This window comes from Choloepus didactylus, chromosome 6, assembly GCF_015220235.1.
Source record: "Choloepus didactylus isolate mChoDid1 chromosome 6, mChoDid1.pri, whole genome shotgun sequence".
Lineage (NCBI taxonomy): Eukaryota > Metazoa > Chordata > Mammalia > Pilosa > Megalonychidae > Choloepus > Choloepus didactylus.
In genome coordinates, this window is record NC_051312.1 from 139,107,492 (window position 1) to 139,128,033 (window position 20,542).

Consider the following 20,542-nt stretch of genomic DNA (forward strand, 5'->3'; position numbering starts at 1 on the left):
TTGCTGTCCTTCCAAGAGTTTGATGAATCAAAGCACTGTTTTTGTTGTTATTGTATTTCCTTCATGCAGCATTGTGTTTCAGAGGCTGCTGCCCTGACCTTAGAGGGTTGGAACTGGTCTCTGCCAACTCTGCAGGACTCACTGGAGCATTTTCTGGTTCACTTTCCTGCTGCTTAATGGAGTGAATTTATACTTCTATCTGATTCACCACTAAGTTGGGCTTTGGAGGAGGCAACAAGATCTCTAGTCTGCTCTGGTTCTCATACTTTGATGTCAATTCAGCTTAAGAAATTCTCCATGGAGTTTACTATAGTCCACTAGGTTCTGCTCTGGAGTTTGGGCTTAAATCTCAGACAAAAGTATATTTCGCTTTTATCTACCCTCTTTGCATGTATTTCTCTTGGGACTTTCTTGGGAGAAGAGGCCAAATATTACAAAATTACCTGACCAAATTACATACCTTTACTAGCACCATTTCCAACAACCTAGAAATCTCTTAATAGACTACATTATAGCCTCCTCAAAATCATTTATAAGTCCTTTTTCCTCCTCAGAAATGTTTATTAATCCTACCAGTGTGGTATTCAAGGATGCCCAGATTCTGCTCTTCTAGAGGGGACCTCTCATGAGTGTACAGGTGTCCTAGGCCCCAGCCTCCCCTCCCCAGTCTCCTTTACCTCCCCTGCTACTTGATCATTCCAGTCTCCTTGACCTCCCCTGCTACTGCCAACTGTGGTCCTGTTTATGTTTAGATTTGGGGGACAGCATGTCCCTCCAGGAACCTCAGAATATACAGTAATTTACAAAAGAGGACATAGATTTAGTGTCAGCATATGAAACTTTGAAGAGGGATGAGCAATAGAACTACTTTTTCAAACAAACTCGACCAGTCCCTCAAATGTTCTCTTAAGTAGATTTCCTGACAGATTTTGATTTACTGCAATAATGCAGATAAATGAGAGAATAAAAAGTCACTTTGTTGTCACCTCCAGTATTTTATCAAATTCCATAAATGGTAAGTATGAGCTAGGAAAAATGATCTTTTGAAGCCATGACATTTCACCCAGGACACATTGTGCTTAGACCCTAGATATATGGTTGAGAAAAAGTCTCTTTTGTAAACTCCAGGCTCCGATCTTACATCAGGATGCATGTATTCCACATGTGGCTCTGCTAGCCATCCTAGGACTTCTCTGTCCCAATGCAGAACTGCTGTGTGTGCCCTGATCTCTTTGTATGAATCATCTTCAGAAGCATCAGGGTCCTGAGGCCCTGGAAAGTGAGGGGGTAAAATGGAAAGTCCCAGAAACCAGGGCTACTTGGCTGCCAGTGTTAATAATTATTTATTTCATGTTTGTATTTCCAGAAGGACAATGGTTGACTGGTATTAAAACCAAGCCAGTCCATCAGAAAATCATTACTGACCAAAATGAGAATTTCCTTATTGAGCTGTTAGGGTTGGGGTCTTGTTAACCCACCCATCTTCCTCTGGGTGTAAATGGGCACATAATGGGTTGTGTAAAAGAGCAGAAGAAACCAGGCACAGAAAAGTCTCCCTTCTCATGCTTTAATCCCACACCCTGTGCTCCGTTTATGGAGGATGGTCTTCCTGGTCCTTGCCATTCCCACAATCAGAGCAGGTAATATTCATGATAAATTATTCAGCCTCATCCCCATGGTAACCTTTATCAGGTAAGAGATCCTTGGGTCATCATGAGATACTACTTAGTTCTTAATTACATGAAAATGAAATCACATAAGAAAAAGCAAACAACACAAATAGATGAAAGCCAAATACTTCTGGCAAACTCCTGGGGTCCCAGGTGCTGGGGTTCCGAATTTTCCCTGCTGTCATAGAACTGAACCAGGGATGACGGGTTGGGTGCTAGAATAGTCTTGATGACCCTGGCCAGCAGCAACAGCTTTCTCTTAAATTTTTCATAGTTTGACCTCAGATCTTCTCTAGTTTTCTTCATGTAAGGAGGTGACCCAGTCAATCATGATCCTATAAATATGATAGGGCCTTTAGAAGCTGACACAGTTCCAAAATCCCCTCATGAGCCCATGTGAAGAGTGGGAAGCTGGGTGGGTGGGTTTGTGCACATGTGGGAATGTACACCATTGCATCATGATTTCATTATGCTTTACTGATTCCCTGAGCACCCAAATGCTACATCTCACTTGTAGGAGAAGTGCCAGGAACAAAACCAACAGTAGGGAGGTTAAACACATAAGGGTATTCTAACAGGAAAATAAAACCCACAAGGAAACAAGAGGCTACTGACTAGGCCCTCCTTTGCTAGGGCAGTCTGGCACCTGGAATCGTTTTGACAATGGGGAAGGGAGCAGCCTGAAAAGGTCCATAAGAAGCAGCCATTAGATTTTCGCCCATCAAATACTTCTCCCATATTCTCCCAACAATAAAGGAAAGTGCATGGTGAAGAAGTGAATCAGACAGTGAGGGATTTGTACAGTTTTCCTGTGACTGTGTGACAAGGTCAGCAGGACCCAAATCTCGTCTTTGAGTTCAGGGCTGTGTGCTTTAACATCTGAGCCCAGTAAGGAAAGAAACCTTAAGGCTGGTCCCTTATCAAGCCTAAGTTGTTGTTGTTGGCCACTTTAAACTTGAGACTATCAAGTAGCCTTTAGGTTATGTAACAGCCTGTTGTTTTTTTGGACAATATGATAACTACAACCTCTTAAGTCTTCTAAATCTCCACTTCATAAAACCACGAGGTAGAGGCAGGAACACTCCACTCAAGGAGAAGCCTCGATTCAATTTGTTCTCTGGGCAAAGAATGTCTTCAAGGTCTAGAAGAAAGTGAAGAGGTTCTGCCCAGGGGTTTCATTTAGTCATGGAAGAGGTTATGTAAGATCTGGGCTGGTCAGAAGAGGTCTGCCCAGGCTGACATCAGCCCGTTCTGGGGTAAGGGCTGAGCACAGATCTCCTCAGAAAGCGATCTGTCTAGGGGGTCTTTGCTGAGTGGGTCCTCTGATGCCGGATTAAGTGATATCCTCTGCTGAAGCTTTTTCCACAGGTTGGGCACGTGAATGGCTTCTCACCAGTGTGCGTTCTCTGATGCCTGACGAGGTGGTCCCTCCGACTGAAGCTTTTCCCACATTCGTTGCAGCGGCAGGGCCGTACCGATGCATGTCCTCTCAGGTGCTTGGCGAACGCCGCACTTTGGGTGAAGCACCGGCCGCACTCACTGCAGAGATAGAGCTCTTCGGTGGCGTGTGTCTTCCGATGAGCCAGATATCGCCTGTGGTCACTGAAGTCCTTGCCACACTCTCCACACAAGTAGGGTTTGCCCCCAAGATGGATTCTTTGGTGTGTTGTTAGCACAGACTTCTGGCTGAAGCTTTTGCCACAAATCGTACAGAAGAAGGGCTTTTCTCCTGTGTGTGTCCTCTGATGCCTTACGAGGTCTGACGTCCAGCGGAAGTGTTTGCCACAGTCATCACATCTGTAGGGCTTCTCAACAGGTGGAGTTCTCGCCACCTGGATCAGTGGGGAGGTCTCCTTCAAATTCTTCCGGTTTAGGGGAAATTTATAAGAGGAGCCCAACTTGTGAATTTTTTGGTGCCTGGCAAGATGGGAGCTCCGTGTGTAGCTCTTCCCACATTCCATGCATTTATAGGGTTTCTCTCCCGTGTGAGTTCTCAGGTGTCTAACGAGGTGGGAGTTACAAGTGAAGCTTTTTCCACAGACAGGGCAGTTATGGTGTCTCCCTAACAGCGGGTGGACAGGCATGGTTTCCCGAAGATTCATGAAACTATTAACTTCAGAAATCTGTGTTCCAAATCTTTCATTGAGTCTACCTGCATTATCATCAAAGACTATTTCCCAATCTGGAGTCTGGGGAACTTCTGGATCTCCCAAAATAGACCTGTGGAGAGCCTCCAAACTCAGATCTTGCTCAAGATACTCTTCCTCATCTTCACTCCTATCTCCTGTAAAGAGGATGAGAGGAGAAAATCGGCAATTACAGAAGTATGATGCCTTCTATGCAATGGGGAATTTTAGGAAGGCAAGACCATACAGTGAAATCCATATTTTTTAACTGTAAAAGCTAGGGAAGAAGGAAATAATCAGTTAACTGAATGCCTGTTACCAGGCACTTTCTTATATACAATCTCATGCTATCAACAGGACTTAGCATGCACAGATATTATCATTCTCATTTTACAAATGAGAAGACTGAAGATCAAGGGATTAAGTGAATTGCTTAGTGAATGGTAGAGCTACAATTAACACCCCCCCCCCAGCATTTTATATTATATATCCCCCAAACAAATGATGGGAAGGGTGAAGAAGAGAAGGATAGCAAAAGAAGAATTTGGCTTTTAGGGGCTGATGGCATTAGTGGCTGACATGCCAGTAGAACCAATGAGAGAGGTACCCTAGGAAAGAGAGAAGCACCAACTTCAGGAACTGCCAGCTCAAGGGGTGGGTAAGATCCCTTTTGCCATTCCTCACCTGTGTAGGTAAAACTCAGGATTTCTGTCTCTTGAGGCTCTTGAGGCTCTTGGATATCTGGGACCCAAGGCTCTTCCTCTCTAACCTGGGAGATCTCATCTAGTCGGGGGATTGGAAATGCTGCTCAAGAGAGGGAAAACAGGACATCACGATTGGTTCAACAACTCCCTGTGTTAAGAGCAAATCTCCTCCCTGTTTGGCAGGTTTTAGAACAAATATAAAGCCGGTCAATCCACCAAATCTTCAGTCTCTTTAGTCTGAGCACCTCTAACCAAGCATTGCATCTCTTACATTTTTCTTTAAGCATTTTCACCTGCAACTCAATAATTATAATCATTGCAAATGTTACCATTTCTTCCCATATGCCAGGAAGTAGTTTATCTCTAGCTCCTAGCCGTGCTTATTTGAAAACCCGTACACATATCTCAAACATTTCCATACTAAATCTATAATATAATTTTATTTTTTTACTAGAGGTTTCCAACCACTTTCCAAGCATATTTTCTTCCCTGTGACTTGGAAGGATACCATCTTCTTTTTCAACTAATTGCTTGATACCACTTGTGGATAGGCTATAGAAGTTCAATACATAGGATCTAAGGTCTGAGACCCCCAAAATTTCCAACAGAAATTTCCAAAATATGTCCGTGTTCAGAATGCTCCAGAAACACTTGGACTTCCTTACACAGAGAGACCACAATTCCACAGTCTTCTTCCAAGACATATTCTCCATAGAATTCTCTCTGTGTTGGGTCCAGGTCACTCCACTGGTCCTGGGAGAAGCAAACAGCCACGTCCTTGAAAGTTACCAGTCCCTGAAACAACATCAAGCCTTAGTCAAACCCTGATGCTTCATGTAACCTCTTAAGTTGTTCCTGGAGTTAAGGTTCTAGGTATAGACAGAATCCACCCAGAAGACGAAAGGAACGCAAACAGGACCCTTTGCTCTCTTTCAGGAACTCTGTGTTTCATCCTTGGTCACTGCTTTCCAACTTTTTACCTTTGTACCTTTGTACTGCCCCTACTCTTCCTCTCTCCAATCCCACTGTTTTCCTGAGGACTAACCTGTATTCTTCTTCATCTTTAGGATATTGTTTAAAGGTTTCAGACATTCCTTCGGTAGTATAGTCGGTCATTCTAACAAATGACTATCAAATTTATTCTTAAAAGAAAAAAACCCAAACACACCTCATTTGATAACTTCTATATTCTACTCGAGTGCTACAAAAATAATCCCATTTTGTTATCCCTCTGGTCAATGGCAAATAAAGAGACACTGAGGGCTGCAGATCCAACTGAGACTATCAGAATTTATCTTACTGGATGCAATTCCTTCCACTTCCAGACACCCTCAGAACTGTGAATCTCAATGCACAAAAGGAGTGTGTAAATTTGCATCCTGCCTGACCTGTTTAGCATATGGCTAATGCTTAACTGTACTTCAAACACATTCTCTGTGGTACAGAGGGGAACTTGGGCACACCTGTGATAGCGCAGTAAGCAGGGCAACCATCTCTGAGTCTCCAGTAGTCCTCTCTTCGGGAAGGTCTGGGTCCTGGAGCACCGGGACCTCTGGAAGAAATGAATGCAGAGGTCAACAATATGCAGTCCACCCCAATAACTGGCAAAGAGCTGAGCACCTTTGCTGGGGCAATGGCTTTCACCTCTCAGTTATGGGATTGAAGGAACTGGCCTAAGGGCAGCTCAAGCCATCCCAACCCATCATTCCTAACACTACTGGAATGCCAAGAGAATGACCAAGAATATCACTAAGAGTGGTTCCATTTATGGGGGACTCTAGCTAGTGCTGGGTTTGCTCTCAACACTCTGGATGGTGTGATTTGTTTCCATTACAACCTAGCCAGCCTTCTTGGTGTAGGAGAGTTATGCTGCCCCTCCCCTATCACCTTTCCCCCATAACCTCGCCCCCTTTCTGCTGAGGCTTCCCACCGCTCTCCTGGTGGGGCTGCAATTCCTCTTCAGGGCATGGGCTCTGCTCTTCCGGTGCCCCCAGATCTGGGATCTGTGTGGTCTCCTCATGGGATTCCTCGGGGCTTGAGGTCTGCACAGGATCCTGCAGCTCACTTGGTGACTCGGGCTCTGCTCCTACATGCACCGTCTCCTCTGACAGGACTTCCTGGCCGTGAACATGGACAGTCACCTGGGAACAATTCCAACTTCCAGTCACCATGGAGTCTGGAGGGAATTCTTGGTTGTCATCAGGGCTTATTTTCGGAGGAGCTGCCTACAGCAAAACTCCCAGAGAGAGCCAGTTGAGGAGGGGGATCTCCAGTTCCTTTAGGGCATGCAAAGAGGAGGTGAAGCTGTTCTCACCGGGACAAGGTAGGGAACACTCAGATGTTGTACTACATTCTCACTTCCTCAACCCTTGCCTCTAGTCACCAGGGGCTTCCATCCCTCCCATCTCCACCAATCCCACCTGCAGCTCTTCTTATTTACTTCCATATCATACCATCTTGGAAGGGGGATCTATGCCTGAGGATCTATGAGAACTCTTGAGGAAATTCCCAAATCCTCCTCCCCAGAACCCAAGGTTCAACCTCCTAGGCAAAAACCAAAGCCATGACCCTTGGGTGGCTGAGGCCCCACAGAAGGTCCCTAGTTTCTGTTTCAAAAACTAGAAAGACACACACACACACACACAAAGATGCAAACAGTCCTGCTCCATGGGGCTCATGGATCTCAGCGCACCCTAAGGGCCGAGCCAATTAACTTTAAAGGGTAAGTTATGGGCAGCACTGTAATCCCTACCCCAAATCCAGCCTTCTGGTAAATAGTCCCCCTCCACATCACACAGATCAGGACTCCCCCTCCTCACCCACCGCCTTGGTCTCCTGGGTTGTTTCTGCAAACCCTCCACCAGCGTCACCGCCTCCTCGCCACTTTCTGGCCGCTGGCCGCGCACCCAGCTCTGCAGCTCTCCAGGCAGGACGGTAAGGAATTGTTCCAGCACAAGCAGATCTAGGATCTGTTCCTTGGTCCGCCTCTCTGGTCTCAGCCACTGATGACAAAGTTCTCGAAGTCGAATGAGAGCTTCCCGAGGGCTTGCCGCTTCCTGGTAGCGAAATCGTCGGAAGTTCTGGTGCGAGGTCTCAAGCACAGGGTCATCCCTCTGTAAGACGGACTCTGGCCTACAGGTGAAATCATCTTCCAATTTCACCATCAGAATTCCCTCTTCATCCCAAAGATCCTGGTCCTCTGCTTCTAAGGCTGTAGCCATTTTCTGGCTCTGAAGTGGTCTCACACCATTTAGAACTCACACTGCCATTACCTCTAGTCTCAGGCCGGGCACCTTGAGGAATTTCTCCCAAGGAACCTGGGGTAGAGAAGTAAAGACAGACAACCGTGTAAGCATGAAATTACACTCAGGGATAGCAGTTCTGAGTGCAACTGCACTGTTCTGCACACAACACTTCCTTAAATTATTAAATCCCCTCTTCCCCCCATCTAAACATCTGGTTGGGCTAGAATGATCCTTTCTGGAAGGTATGTTTCCCTATCCCATTTCCTGGGCAAAGTTCTCACCCGACAGAAGCATACTGAATTTTATTTCATGAAACTTTTGAACTAAATGGAAAATGGCTAGGAGAAAGGACTCTCTCATAATCAACTGCTAAGAAGTGTGGTCCTCTCCAGGGTTTGTTTTACATACACACACACACACATTTACATACATATTAGCATGTATCATCTGAGAGGAGAGATGAACTAGAAAAGGCTTTATGGAGGAGCATTCTGAACTAAATCACACTTGATACTTAACTTCTTTAAAATTGGGGACTCAGGCCTGAGGGGAGGATGGGTATGAGATAACAGCAAGGAAATTACAAAGATTGGCACAAGGCACCCAATAATTCATCTCTCCTCTTGTTATGACATGTTTACCTGCATGACCCACTGGCCCTCAAACTCAAATGTTTAAAACTAAACTCATTCTTACTTCCAAACCTACCCCTTCCCCTGGAATCCTGTCTTGGCTGAGATCATCATTTGTTAAATAAATACACAACTTTATAATCCTTGGATTCAACATTGATTCTTTGCCATTGTTTACAGCTCTCCTTAAGCCAATTCTATTTCTTAAGGCTCTAAAGCTTTCCTCTTCTTCCTTCCCAGAATGCTGTAGTTTAAGTCCTCACCATCTCTGGCCTGTAGTACTGCCTCACTAGGCTCCCTGCAGGAATTCACTATGAGCAAGGTTCAAGAGAATTATCCATGGAGCTTTTGTAAAACAGTATCACACCCTGTTCTTCTGGACACACTGCTTCAATCTAGGCAACTGAATCTTTGAAAATGCTACATGTGGTTCTGATGGGCTTCCCAGCATATGGGCATACCAATAACATGGAAGGTTAAGAGTGAGAGTAAGACTGCCTGAGCTTGAATCCTGGCTCTGTTGTTTAGTCAGTATGGGATCAGGGGCAAGCTTATTCTCCCTGTGCCTGTTTCCCCATCTACGTAATGGAGAGAAGCACAAGGTGGTTATCTTACAGGGGTAATTAGGAGGATTCAATGCATTAATATCTGTGAAGTGCTTAGAAGACTATTAACTTTCTGAATTGTAGTTACAACCAAATCACTCAATATTTAAGAATAATAACTTCTTACTGCTACTAAGACCAGCTCTAAGATCCTTGGCTTGCGCATGAAGCCAGTCTAGTTTTCAAGCCTCATATCCAATCCTTTTCTCTGTTCAGTCTAGCTAGTATGGCAGGATTGCTCATCTTCCCATATTAAGGGGCCCCTTTTAGTTCCTACTACATGCAATACCTCCCACCTCCTCCTAGTATTGCATAGTGTGTTTCCATTTCTTAACAGGTCCCCTCCTCTTCATTCCCATGATTTACAGTTTGGGTCCTTATCTGTTCTCATCTGGATGATTGCAAGTGCCTACAAATGTGACCTACATGCCTCCAGATTTGTGACCTTCAAGAGTGAGTGCTTTTAGCAAATATGGTCAGGTCCCTTCCTGATTTAAGATCCCACCTCCCTCACCATCTTGTAAGTGAAATACAAATGTCTAAGTAATGTGTAGTGGACCTTCATCTCTTTATTCCCTTTGCCTCCTCCTCCAACCCTTTTAAACACACACACCCACAAAGGCACATGTGTGCATGCCAAGCACACAAAACCTCTATGCTCTCCAGCTCTTGAACATGCTGTTCCTTTGGGTTCTTTACCCTTATTTGTTAGGAGAAACTTTACTTATCTTTCAATGCATGACTCAGGCTTTCCGTATTCTGAATTGCTTTCTTTGATTCCGTTTCCTCTACCTGTAAACACCATTAGAGATTGCCTAAGTGCTTCCACTGCAACCTGGGCACATCTCTATCACAGTACCTGCCATATTACAAAGCTGTTGTTTCTTTTCTGGGAAACTCCTTGAATTCAGAGACTGTGCTTTCCATAAATCTCCAATACCTCTAATATAGTGCACAATAAATGTATCTGAATGAATATTCATCCAGTATGAAGTTTCTTCTTAATTCAATGTTTTCCTCTGCTAGGCTTCTACTCTCATTTACTCTCTAAGTCTTGTCAATTCTATCTTCTAAGTGTCTTTCAAATTCATCCTTCTCTTCATTTCCACTGCCATTCCCCTGGTCAAGCCAGGGGTATTAACAGGAACTTTAAAAATCATGATGGTATCCTCAGCCTGTTAACAGCACTGCCATGTAGCAAGCCCTGCCTGTGTGCTGAATGGATGACTTGGTCTTCTTGATGTTGCCTCCTCCTCACCATTTTCTACAGGTAGCTGGATGGACTATTTGTTTCTCTTCTAGCCTCAGATCCATCTAAGATTTTCAGTTTTCACTATAACATTTGTGTCTAATATGCTATTACCCAACAAATGAGTTGAATTTCAGTGACCATACTGTTTCATTTTTATCATCTCTTTTTCAAAGCTCTTTGTTCATGCCTATTTCATTGTTGTCATTATCCTCTTCAACATTTGTAACATTCTTTCAGCATCTATTTTAGATAGTTCCATAATTCCCAGATCTTCATGTGCTAATTTTTCTCCTTGTTCACTCTGCTGTCTCTGTCTCACGGTGATCTGTTTTCTCAGGTGGTTTGTAATTTTTAAATTTTTGCCCATATTCAGTGGCCTAGCTTTTTTCTTTGGGAGTGCTAAGAGTAAAAGGTTGTAAAGTGAACTCTTTGACTGGAATTTCATTTGCTTCTAAGTTCCAATGATTTCAATGCTCTTGGGTCAGTTTTTAAGTTAATTTATCAGGCTGCCCTTGAATCATGCTGAGAGTGTATGATTTGGTCCTGTGCCGACAAGTGACCTTCTTCCTATGTCTATAGAGGGCCTATTCCTGGGTCAGTAGGCAGATGGAGGGAGCATCTCTTCAAGGTCCTAGAATTTTTGCAGGAGGCTCAAAAGGCATTAGAACCCCAACACTAGAAGCTTACTTGGGATTGAAACCTCCTTAGGCCACAGTGGAGTCAGTTTGTACTCACTCCTCTAGCTTTTATTTCCCTTTACTTTGGGCACCTATACAGTAATCTTAAGTTTTTTTTAGAGTGAACAAGAGAGGCAGGCAAGCACAGGAATTTAATAATGGGTGGGAAGCCCACCCACATTAGCTCCCTCTGCAATACTGCAGGAAGATATGAATGGTGAACTTTCTATGAAAATAAATTGCCAATGGTTTCATAGTCCTTAGGATAAAGCTGAAACTCCTAAAACTTGATTCTCAAGGCCCTTCAAGACCTGCCCCTGCCTACCTCTGTAGCCTATTGCCCTGACGCTCCCCACTGCACCCCATACTTCAGCCATTCTGAACTCTCTCATTACTCTTGCAGCGTTTTGGTCAAACTGTGCCACAACTATCATTAAAAATTAAAAATAAAACAGAAAAACCCACAACAGAATAGAAAATATCAGTGCACTCTATATAAACTGTTAAGTAAAACTGTTGCTTCGGTTACATATTGACACCTATGTATATTAGATGCAATATAAAACATACATCTTATTGCACAGGAAGGTCAGAAAGTTTGAAAGTCACTGCTCTAATGGACCATTCTGCATGTCTCTTTTCTATGCCCTCACTGGGCTTTCATGATGCTGTTCACTCTGCCTGCAATATCCTTTTCTATGTCCTACACTTGGTTAACTTGACTCATCCTTCAGATTTCCATTTTCCCAGGATGCCTTCCCTGATCCTTTCAGATTATGTTTCCATAGGAACTTGTATCTCTCCATATCACAGCGCACATATCTATTTTTTGTATGTGTGATAAAATCTGTCTTGCCATTTAACTCATTGGACTGTAAAGTTCTTGAGGGCAGAGACGTGTAGCACTGAGATCAATGCCTGCTTCACAATTAGGACCTCAATACATATTTGATGAATGCATGTAACACTTGTTAAATGTTTTTCAGTCTGCCTCCAGAAGGATAAAAGACCATGCCTTATTAACCCTTATTCATTCATTTGTCCAGCAATCTGTGTGCAGGACAGATGAATGAAGAAAGCAAAAACATTTATTGTTTGCATTTTGAGCAGAACAGGACACTCTTAGTGGTTACCAAAGTGATGGAACCACAACTCATCAAAAGGAATCTTCAGGTTGTCCTGGAATAATCTAAATGTAAGAAACACCAAGCTGTGCATTAAAAAACCATCATTTTCCTTAAAAGATTTGAATCAACTTTAATAAGCATAAAACCACACATCAAGTAATATAATGCAAACACAATGATGATTATTTACCCAGCCAAAGCTTCCTGATCCTGTCCCCCCATGTGCCAACCTCTGTAAAGCAGGGAGAGAAGATGGAATTGATTGAAAGGATCTCTTATTAACTTCACTGTCCAAGAACCACTGCCCAGTGAATAGTCTAGGAATCCTCATTGTTTTAAGGTAGTAGTAGGTACAAGAGATAACCTACTATGGATTCTACAGAGTATATAGCAACAAAAGGGGTCCTGCCCTCATGGGGCTTTACTTGTCAAAGAAAAGAATGTAACAGTGCTACATAAGACCTGCCATTTTTAAATGCCCTTACAAGACCATGAGTTGAGATTTACCTTGCTTGTTTTGCATTTACTTTGGCAGTCTAGGAAGACGAGATGAAAGGGTAACAGATCTTCACCAGCAGAAATGAAGGGAGAGGGGGAGAGGTGCTCTTGGTGGGGTCAGAGATGGGAAGCAAGAGGAGGCACTGGAGTGCTGGGGAAAGAGAACCAGATCAGGTTCCAAGTTCCAGCCCTAGACCCCTCAAGTCACTGGAGCTGCTCTAAGGGTTTCGTGAGATAACGTACACAACAGCCCTTTTAACAGCTATAGCACTCTACAGATAACCGCTCTCCTAAGTCAGCAAATTATCTGAAACCTGTGAGAGCTTTATAAGCTAAAATGTCAGGTAATATTAGCAACAGAAAACAGATGTATTTTTATTCTACCATTCATGGGATGTGCTACTGGTCTGCCTTGCAATTTGAGGTCCTCGCTATTCCTTTCCTTAGTATCTGTCTTTGGAAGGGTTACACGGTGACAAATAAAAACTGAACAATTGGACACTATAGAGAGAATGTTAAGTCAGGTCAGGAGGAGCAAAAGAGGTGGTTCTGGAAGGGCACTAAAACAATGTCTGCAGAGATGCTTAATAAGCCTAGGCCTGGGCAGGCCCTGTAGCCAAGTCTCTTGGGCTCCCCTATGAGTGTGCGTTAGGATGTATGAGGCAGGGCTGTGGAGATGTGGAGAAGGCAAGACCTTTCTGCAGTCCTCACCCCAGTGTCTCTGCCCCTCATCTGAAGGTGTCACATGTCAGTGAAGGCCCTAACTCAAGTCTCTTGATAAGGAACAGAAAACCAAAGGCAATGAAAGGGTATTTGGTTCTTTATCTCAAAATGCTACTAGTTGGGGTGATCTTCCTGGACCCTAAATGACATGGTTTATAGTCAGACATCATCTACCTGAAGGAGGATGAAAGTTCAGGCCTACCTATTTAATGAGATAATTGATCTTTAGAAGAAAACAGTGATCAGAGAGGCTCACGTATTCTGCAGCTACCCATGTTACTTCCAGTCCCCATTCTTATCTCTTACCTAATGCAGAACCATAACCTAGAAATTTGAATCTGACTATGCTTTGGGGCAAATAAGACCTTGGAACTGCTTTTCTCATTGTTCTAGAATAGAAATCAACTAATAAAAATTAACTGCTCTTTTTCAATGATGTTGTTCTTTAAAGATTATACCAGTAGATCCTTCTATGGGAGAGATCTCTTTTATTCTTATTTTAATTGTCCTATATACAAATATTTATCTATGCTTCCCATGTAATGGCTAGGGGCTTTGGATCCTAGGTTTGAATCCCCACTATCACTTATTAGCTGTGCAACACTTTCCCTAAGCTTCAGTCTCAACTTCAAACTATGGCTAAAACTACCTACCTCACATGACTGTTTTAAGGAGTAAATGAAGGAACATATAGAAATCACTTGGACCACACAGAGGAAGTGCTCAATACATTTTGTTTCCTTTCATTTAAGCTGCTTTAAATCTTTTTTGGGATGAAAGCAAGATTTAAATGATAAACAGGTAAACAATCCGTTATTTCATAATTAACAACAAAAAAATTAAAATGCACTTTGTCTGTTTACTGTGACATCAAAAGTAGATTTAAACAAACAAAAAAAAAGTCCTTCCATTTTGAAGGCCCTTATAAGCTAAGATTAAATAAGAGCTTTGGAATACAGATGGGATGGAATTTAAAGACAGTTCTCCTGCTGAAGACTGTATTAGCCATGGTTCTATTTACCAATGTCATGGTCCCCTCCCCTGCCCATAACTGGGATGAGATGATGTGAGGCACATCCAGTTAATATACCCAAGATGTCCCATGAGAACTTAGCCCAGAAGGCAAAGGAAGTGAAAGGGAATACATTCACTGACTTTTGACCTTTTAACATATCATGATCAGTACGTTTCAAACCATGTTTAAAAACTATCTCTTCAAAATATTTTTGCCACTTATGATTTTTCTTCCTTTATTAAATTCAACATAAAAACAGTATCTGAGTAGCAAAGGGGAGAAGTGGTTTGATGCTTGTTACCATAGGTGGAAGACTTCTGAAGAAACAGAATAAGGTATAGCGAAGGGGAAGATAGGAAGGAAAAAGAGAGGCCAAATAATTAGTGGGTGGTACAGGGAAGCTGGTGGAGGCTGAGACGTAAGTATTTTCTGCCCTGAAATTTTGTAGATTTTGTGGTTAGGATCAAGGTATCAAGGTATAAGGTGGGTATAAAATGTTATTGAAAGTAAGTGAAAACACTAAAAATGTAAAATAAAAATTTAAAAATCCTAACAATGCACTTTATTTTTAACTGAATTGCTTTTCTATAGTTCTTTACCATGGACAGGAGGCAGTGCTAGATAGTAGAGAGTTCTGCCTTTGGACGTAGTCGAACAGTGTTCTAGCACCTGCTCTTGCTCTTAAAAGTGTATAATCTTGGACAAGTCTAAAGTCTTTAGTTCTCTATCTACCAAAAGTCACAGAACTATAATCAGATCTTTTGAGAAACCATTCTGCTTTTTGATAGTGAGAAAGGAAGGGCTTTGAGAGCAACAAGAAAGATAAACAGCTTCTACATTAAGTATTTGGATCCTAATGGATGGGGAGAGAGATTTATTCAAGAGTTGAGAAGGGCCAGAGGCTGAATACAGATATCAAGAGGCCAAAATCATGATTATATTGGTTAAGCTCCAATATGAAGCTAGGCTTTTTAACCTGAAGAGCTATCACCCTGAAGTGGTTATTGGGACAAATAAAGCAAGTCAATCTATATGCCTCAGTTTAAAACAGAACATCATGAGCTACTCTGAAGTAGGAACAGGGTGGGACATCAAACCTGCCACCCACCCTGATGAGGGCAGCAGCTCTCAACTGGCAGCCAGGGGTAAACTAGATGTAGTCAATTCCTACAATGAACACAATGATCAGTGCCAATCACACAGGATAGTGAGAGGAGCCATCATTTAACAGGCAATAACAGGGTAACATTAACACATCCTGTAGACAAGTGTAGATAGGGATAATTCAGAACAACAGTCAATTCAAAAGACATGTACTATGATTTTAGCTTTGAAATTAACATGACCTGTCAGGACATCCCCTATTGGTGTGTCTAGATGGCCGCCTCCTGCCTTTGCTCAAGGCATGTAAGATCTCCACCTGCTAGAACACAAGAATGCAAGGAGTACCAGGTTTCCACTGCAGACTAAATCAGGGCCCAAAGTAGAAGTAATTCCACAATGCCATTCTTGCTGCGGGCCCACTGTGTGTCTGCATCTTACTAGACTGTGAGCTCCATGAGGGCAAGAGCCTCTTTATTCAATTCTTCTATTCCCAGTGTCTAGCACTTTGTCAAGTACTTGGTGCAAAAGTGCCCAAAACATATGTCCTGAATGTAATTAACCTGCATATTTCTCTTACCCCAACAAGGATGTAGAAGAGGCCCTGAAATCCACAGTACCATGGCTTTTGGGTAATAAACCACAGGGAAAGTCATAAGAATTTGGCATTAACATTTATTCCAATCTTTTGGGGGAATCAATGGCAATCAATGCTTTACTGTGTGGCATGTGATTAGTGGAGTAAAGCTCCTTCAAGGGGTAAGAGGGGCAGGTGGCAAGGTTCATTTATTCCACAAGCATCAATTTTGCATCACACACTATTCAAGGTGCTGGGCAGAGAAAGACCAATAGGATAACCTCTGATCTTGACGAACTTCACAGGTAAATAAGAAACAGTGGGGACTTTAGCAATACCAGGAATTCAGAGCAAAAATCGAAAATGTGGGTGGAACCTATATGATCAATATGGGATGCTCTTATCAAGAGAATTAAGAAAGAAAATCAAGGGAAAATGTGATTAATTGCTTTACCTTAAATTTGGCATAAGATAATGTAGTTTTCAGAGTTCTTTCAGTGCATCATTTTAATTTTACAAATGTACGAACTCAGACCTAAAAAGTTAAATTACCGACATGAGATTATATTATAAATTTCCAACACACAAGTATGCAAACATGTGTCTTCTGATTCCCAAACCACAAATGTTTATGGCAAGAAGAGGTCTGACCAAAGGCAGTGTTTCTCAAATGGAGGAACCCAGGCCACCAGTATCAGCACCTGGGAACCTGTTATGACTATAAATTCTCAAGTCCCAAGTTTCAGAATTATTATTAGAATTTCTAGGGGTGGGCTCCAGCAATCTGTGTTTTTAACATCCTTCAGTTGCTTAATGTACCTGATGAGTTTGAGAACCACTTCCTAAGGCAAAGGAAGTAAATTGGAGGTTCATGCAAGAAAGACCCATCTTTTCCCATGTTGGCCAAATTAAAGGAGGGCTTGCTGGCAAGAAGACAGCAAAAGCAGAAAGACGGCAAAAGCAGAAAAAGTCTAGGACGGTTTCGTGTTTTATACTTGAGCCAAATTAACTGGAAAAACCATATGATTTTGTAAACTTGTAACTTACCTCATCTATATTGTCTGTACTGCCCAAGAATCCCTCACATTGAAGTAAACCTTGCTGTGCCCTTAAATGACTGACTACTGCAATACAGTATATACAAGAGTACAAAAAGGGTACAGCTGGAGGAGAAAGGGGAAAAGATCATGAATTCCAGGTGTCTGACCCCAGAAGGAAAAATTCCCTTCCTCCCTCCCACGCTGCCCACCCTTCCATCCTCTCACAGTAACAACAGAAAAGTTACCCAAGACAAAGGACCACAAACCCTGACTGTTCCGTAAGCAAGCCTCCCATGGCACCTCACAACTTTTCTGAAGTGGCTTTCTGGAACAAGACCCATGGAGCAGCTTGGAAAAGAAGTTGGGAGGAGGGTTGAGGGACTTCACTAGCATTCCTTATAACTTTTGAGTGAGGCTGCCCTGGGATGTCACCTGCAGAGTGTGGACAGAGAAAAAGCAACAGTTCTAAGCTTCTAAATGAGAGCCTGGTTGTGGCACTGCTACCCAGGACCAAGGAGCTTCAAGAAGAGAGGGGCTTAAGTGCTTCCCTCTGGGGAAGCTAGCAGAGACACCAAAGCAGACAGGGCCATCAAAATACCTAGATGAGAACATCCAATGCCCAGAAAAATTAAAATTGGGCTGACAGCCTTCTGAGAGAACACAGCATTATCTACAGCATATAAACTAACTTTTAGTCAAGATAGACAGAAGGAGAGGGCCTACACTCCTGCTGAGGGTCATGGTGGTGTTGAGAAAGGGTGTGCCCAAACTGGCTGTTGGGGGTGGGGGAAGAGAAGTTGCATGTGGAGACACCAGCTACTAGCTTGAGGGAAGCTAGGGGTCTGTCACAGTGGCAGCTGAAAAGCCACAGGCCAGATGGTCTCCAAAACCTAGTGTGATCACGGGTGATAAGATCACGGGTAAGCGTATCTGCTGCGTTGGGGGCGGGGGTAGGTGGCGATTTGTACTGGGAGAAAGGGATCGCCCGGGCAGGAGGTAGGCTTCTTGGGCTACCTAACATAAGAGCCGGGGCGAGAAAAGGCTGCGGGAAATAAAAGGGCCTAGACCACTCCTTCCTCCATTCCGGGGGGCAGTTGGCGCGGAAGCAATGGGAGGTACGGGCTAACTGCGTTTCTGCAGGCCTCAGGAGGGGGCGGAGGGCGGTGGCTGGAAAGGAAAGGAAGCCCAGGGCGCCATCCGCGTCCTGGGAGGTTCTGGCTCCGTCAGAGACCACGACGCTTCGGCCCCATGACTGGACCGCCGGCGCTCCTTCCCCAGGACAGCACGATTTCCCCAGGCTCTGGGGGGCGGGGTCTCCGGCCCCACCCCCTCCTCCCCGCCCTGTCCAGTCCGACTGTGCGGGATCTGGTCTGGCCCGGCCCGGACCGGACCGGCCCAGCGCTCTCCAGGACTCACGTCTCCGACTGCTCTGGCGGTTCCTCCTGAGCCCCGGCTTCTTCCCCACCCACTCCCGGCCAAGAAGCGCCGCCGGATCCGAGCCGCGCGGAGCCTGGCGGGTCGGAACACGTGGGGCCTTTACGCCCGGAACCGGAAACTGCAGCTCACCCCGCCTCCTGGCCGCGCTGGAGCCTTTCTAGACTGTAGGAGGTTCGGTCCTCTCTATGTGCCACGAGGATCGAGTGCGCGCACGCTTGCGTGCTCTCTGCGGGGAATCCGTTTCTCACGTGCACATGTATGTCTGCTGTACGCGGTTCTGCTTTCCGCCCCTTCTCTTTTTCTTTCTCTTCTGTCTTCCTCTCTTTCTTTCAACTCTCTCCATCTCTTTTTCTTTCTTTTTCACTCCCTCCCTCCCTCTTTTTCATTCTCTTTCCCTCCCTCCGTTTCTCCTCTCTCCCTTTCTTTTTCTTTCTCTCCCCCCCCCCCGCTTTCTTCCTCTTTCCTTCCCTCCCTCCCCCGTTTCTTTCTTTTGATCTTTGTGTTTATTTTATTTCTTAGTATTTCTTTACTTTGTGATTCTGTCCCCTGATGGCATTTACTGATTTTGAACGGAGTCACTGACTTTCCTGCCTGTAGCTGCCACTCTCTTTGTCCTTCTACCCGGTAATTCACCACTCTCCACGAGCAGGGTCCTGCCCGCCACCCCTCGCCCGGCACCCGCCCTGGCCCTCTTTCATTGCTGGGAGCCTTTTATCATGTTTTGAACCCAAGGGATTCGTCCATTTTGATGGAGGGAACGGTATAAGCAGTTAGTTCATGGAAGCCTACTGTGTGCTAGATGCTTTCTCTATATAGCTCACTTAATAATTTTAAATATTAATATTAAGTGCTTGATTAATACATATGTTCAAAAATTTTAAAACATTACATGTACATATGTATCCATGGGAAATACATCAAATTATTTTGTGTGTGCATTTTGTGGATGTGTGTGTCTTCATGTTAAATTCCTCAATTTTTTGATTTAGTAATAGACCTTGGAAGTATGTTCATATAGATCTTCCTTATTCATTTTATTTTTTACATAGCATTCTTTTCTTTCTTTCTGCATAGCATTCTTGTCTTGGTTTGCCAGGGCTGCTATAATGAAGTACTGCAGACTAGTTGGCTTACACAACAGGAGTTTATTATCTCAAAAGTTTTGGAGACTGAAAGTCCAAAATCAAGGTGTCAGCAAGATCAGGCTTTCTCCAAAGCCTGTAGCATTCTGGTGGTGGCCTCTGTTACATGGCCACCCCTCTTCCTGTCTCCTACTGTGTCCAAATTCCCTCTTATTATAAGGACCCCTGTAAGGATTCCAGTCATACTGGATTAAGATACAGCCTGATTCAGTTTGACCTCAGCATAGCTAATAAGATCTTTGAAGATCCTATTTACAAATAAGTGTATTCACAGGACCCAGAGGTTAGGTCTTGAGCATGTCTTTGGGGGGACATGATTGAATCCATAACGATTCCATAATCCAAATAACCCACAGTTTGTTTAGCCATTTGCCTATTGACAATCTATAAATTGTTGATAACTGTTGCTATCACAAACAATGCTATAATGAATATCATCTTTATGCATTTAGGTAAAAGTTACCCTGGGCCAGGTACTGAGAAAAAGTATCGTTTGGTCATAAGGTGTGCACATTTAATAGATACTGCCAATTGTCCTCCCAAGTCACATCACCAGTTTATACTTACAGGAGTTGTTCTAGTTTGCTAATGCTGCCAGAATGCAAAACACCAGAAATGGATCAGCTTTTATAAGGGGGGTTTATTTGGTTACACGGTTACAGTCTTAAGGCCATAAAGTGTCCAAGGTAATGCATCAACAATCAGGTACCTTCACTGGAGGATGGCCAATGGCATCCAGAAAACCTCTGTTAGCTGGGAAGGCACGTGGCTGGCGTCTGTTCCAAGTTCTGGTTTCAAAATAGCTTTCTCCCAGGATGTTCCTTTCTAGGCTTCAGCTCCTTAAAAATGTCACTCTTAGTTGCTCTTGGGGCGTTTGTCCTCTCCTATCTTCTCTGGAGCAAAAATCTGCCTTCAAAGGCTGTCTCCAAAATGTCTCTGCAAGCTGAAGCTCCTCTCTCAGTTCCAGTGCA

At 43.7% G+C, this 20,542-nt stretch overlaps 1 protein-coding gene across 1 annotated transcript; it reads right to left on the reverse strand.

Moving 5' to 3' along the window:
* Positions 1-1,040: 1,040 nt before the first annotated feature.
* Positions 1,041-18,520, reverse strand: ZNF202 (zinc finger protein 202). Its single transcript, XM_037841789.1, has 7 exons — positions 18,409-18,520; positions 7,320-7,817; positions 6,431-6,641; positions 5,964-6,052; positions 5,166-5,295; positions 4,481-4,600; positions 1,041-3,954 (listed from the first exon to the last, which is right to left on the reverse strand). The coding sequence occupies exons 2-7, from the start codon at positions 7,719-7,721 to the stop codon at positions 2,966-2,968; spliced, it is 1,941 nt and encodes a 646-aa protein (XP_037697717.1). The 5' UTR covers positions 7,722-7,817; positions 18,409-18,520; the 3' UTR covers positions 1,041-2,965.
* Between the last annotated feature and the right edge of the window lie 2,022 nt (positions 18,521-20,542).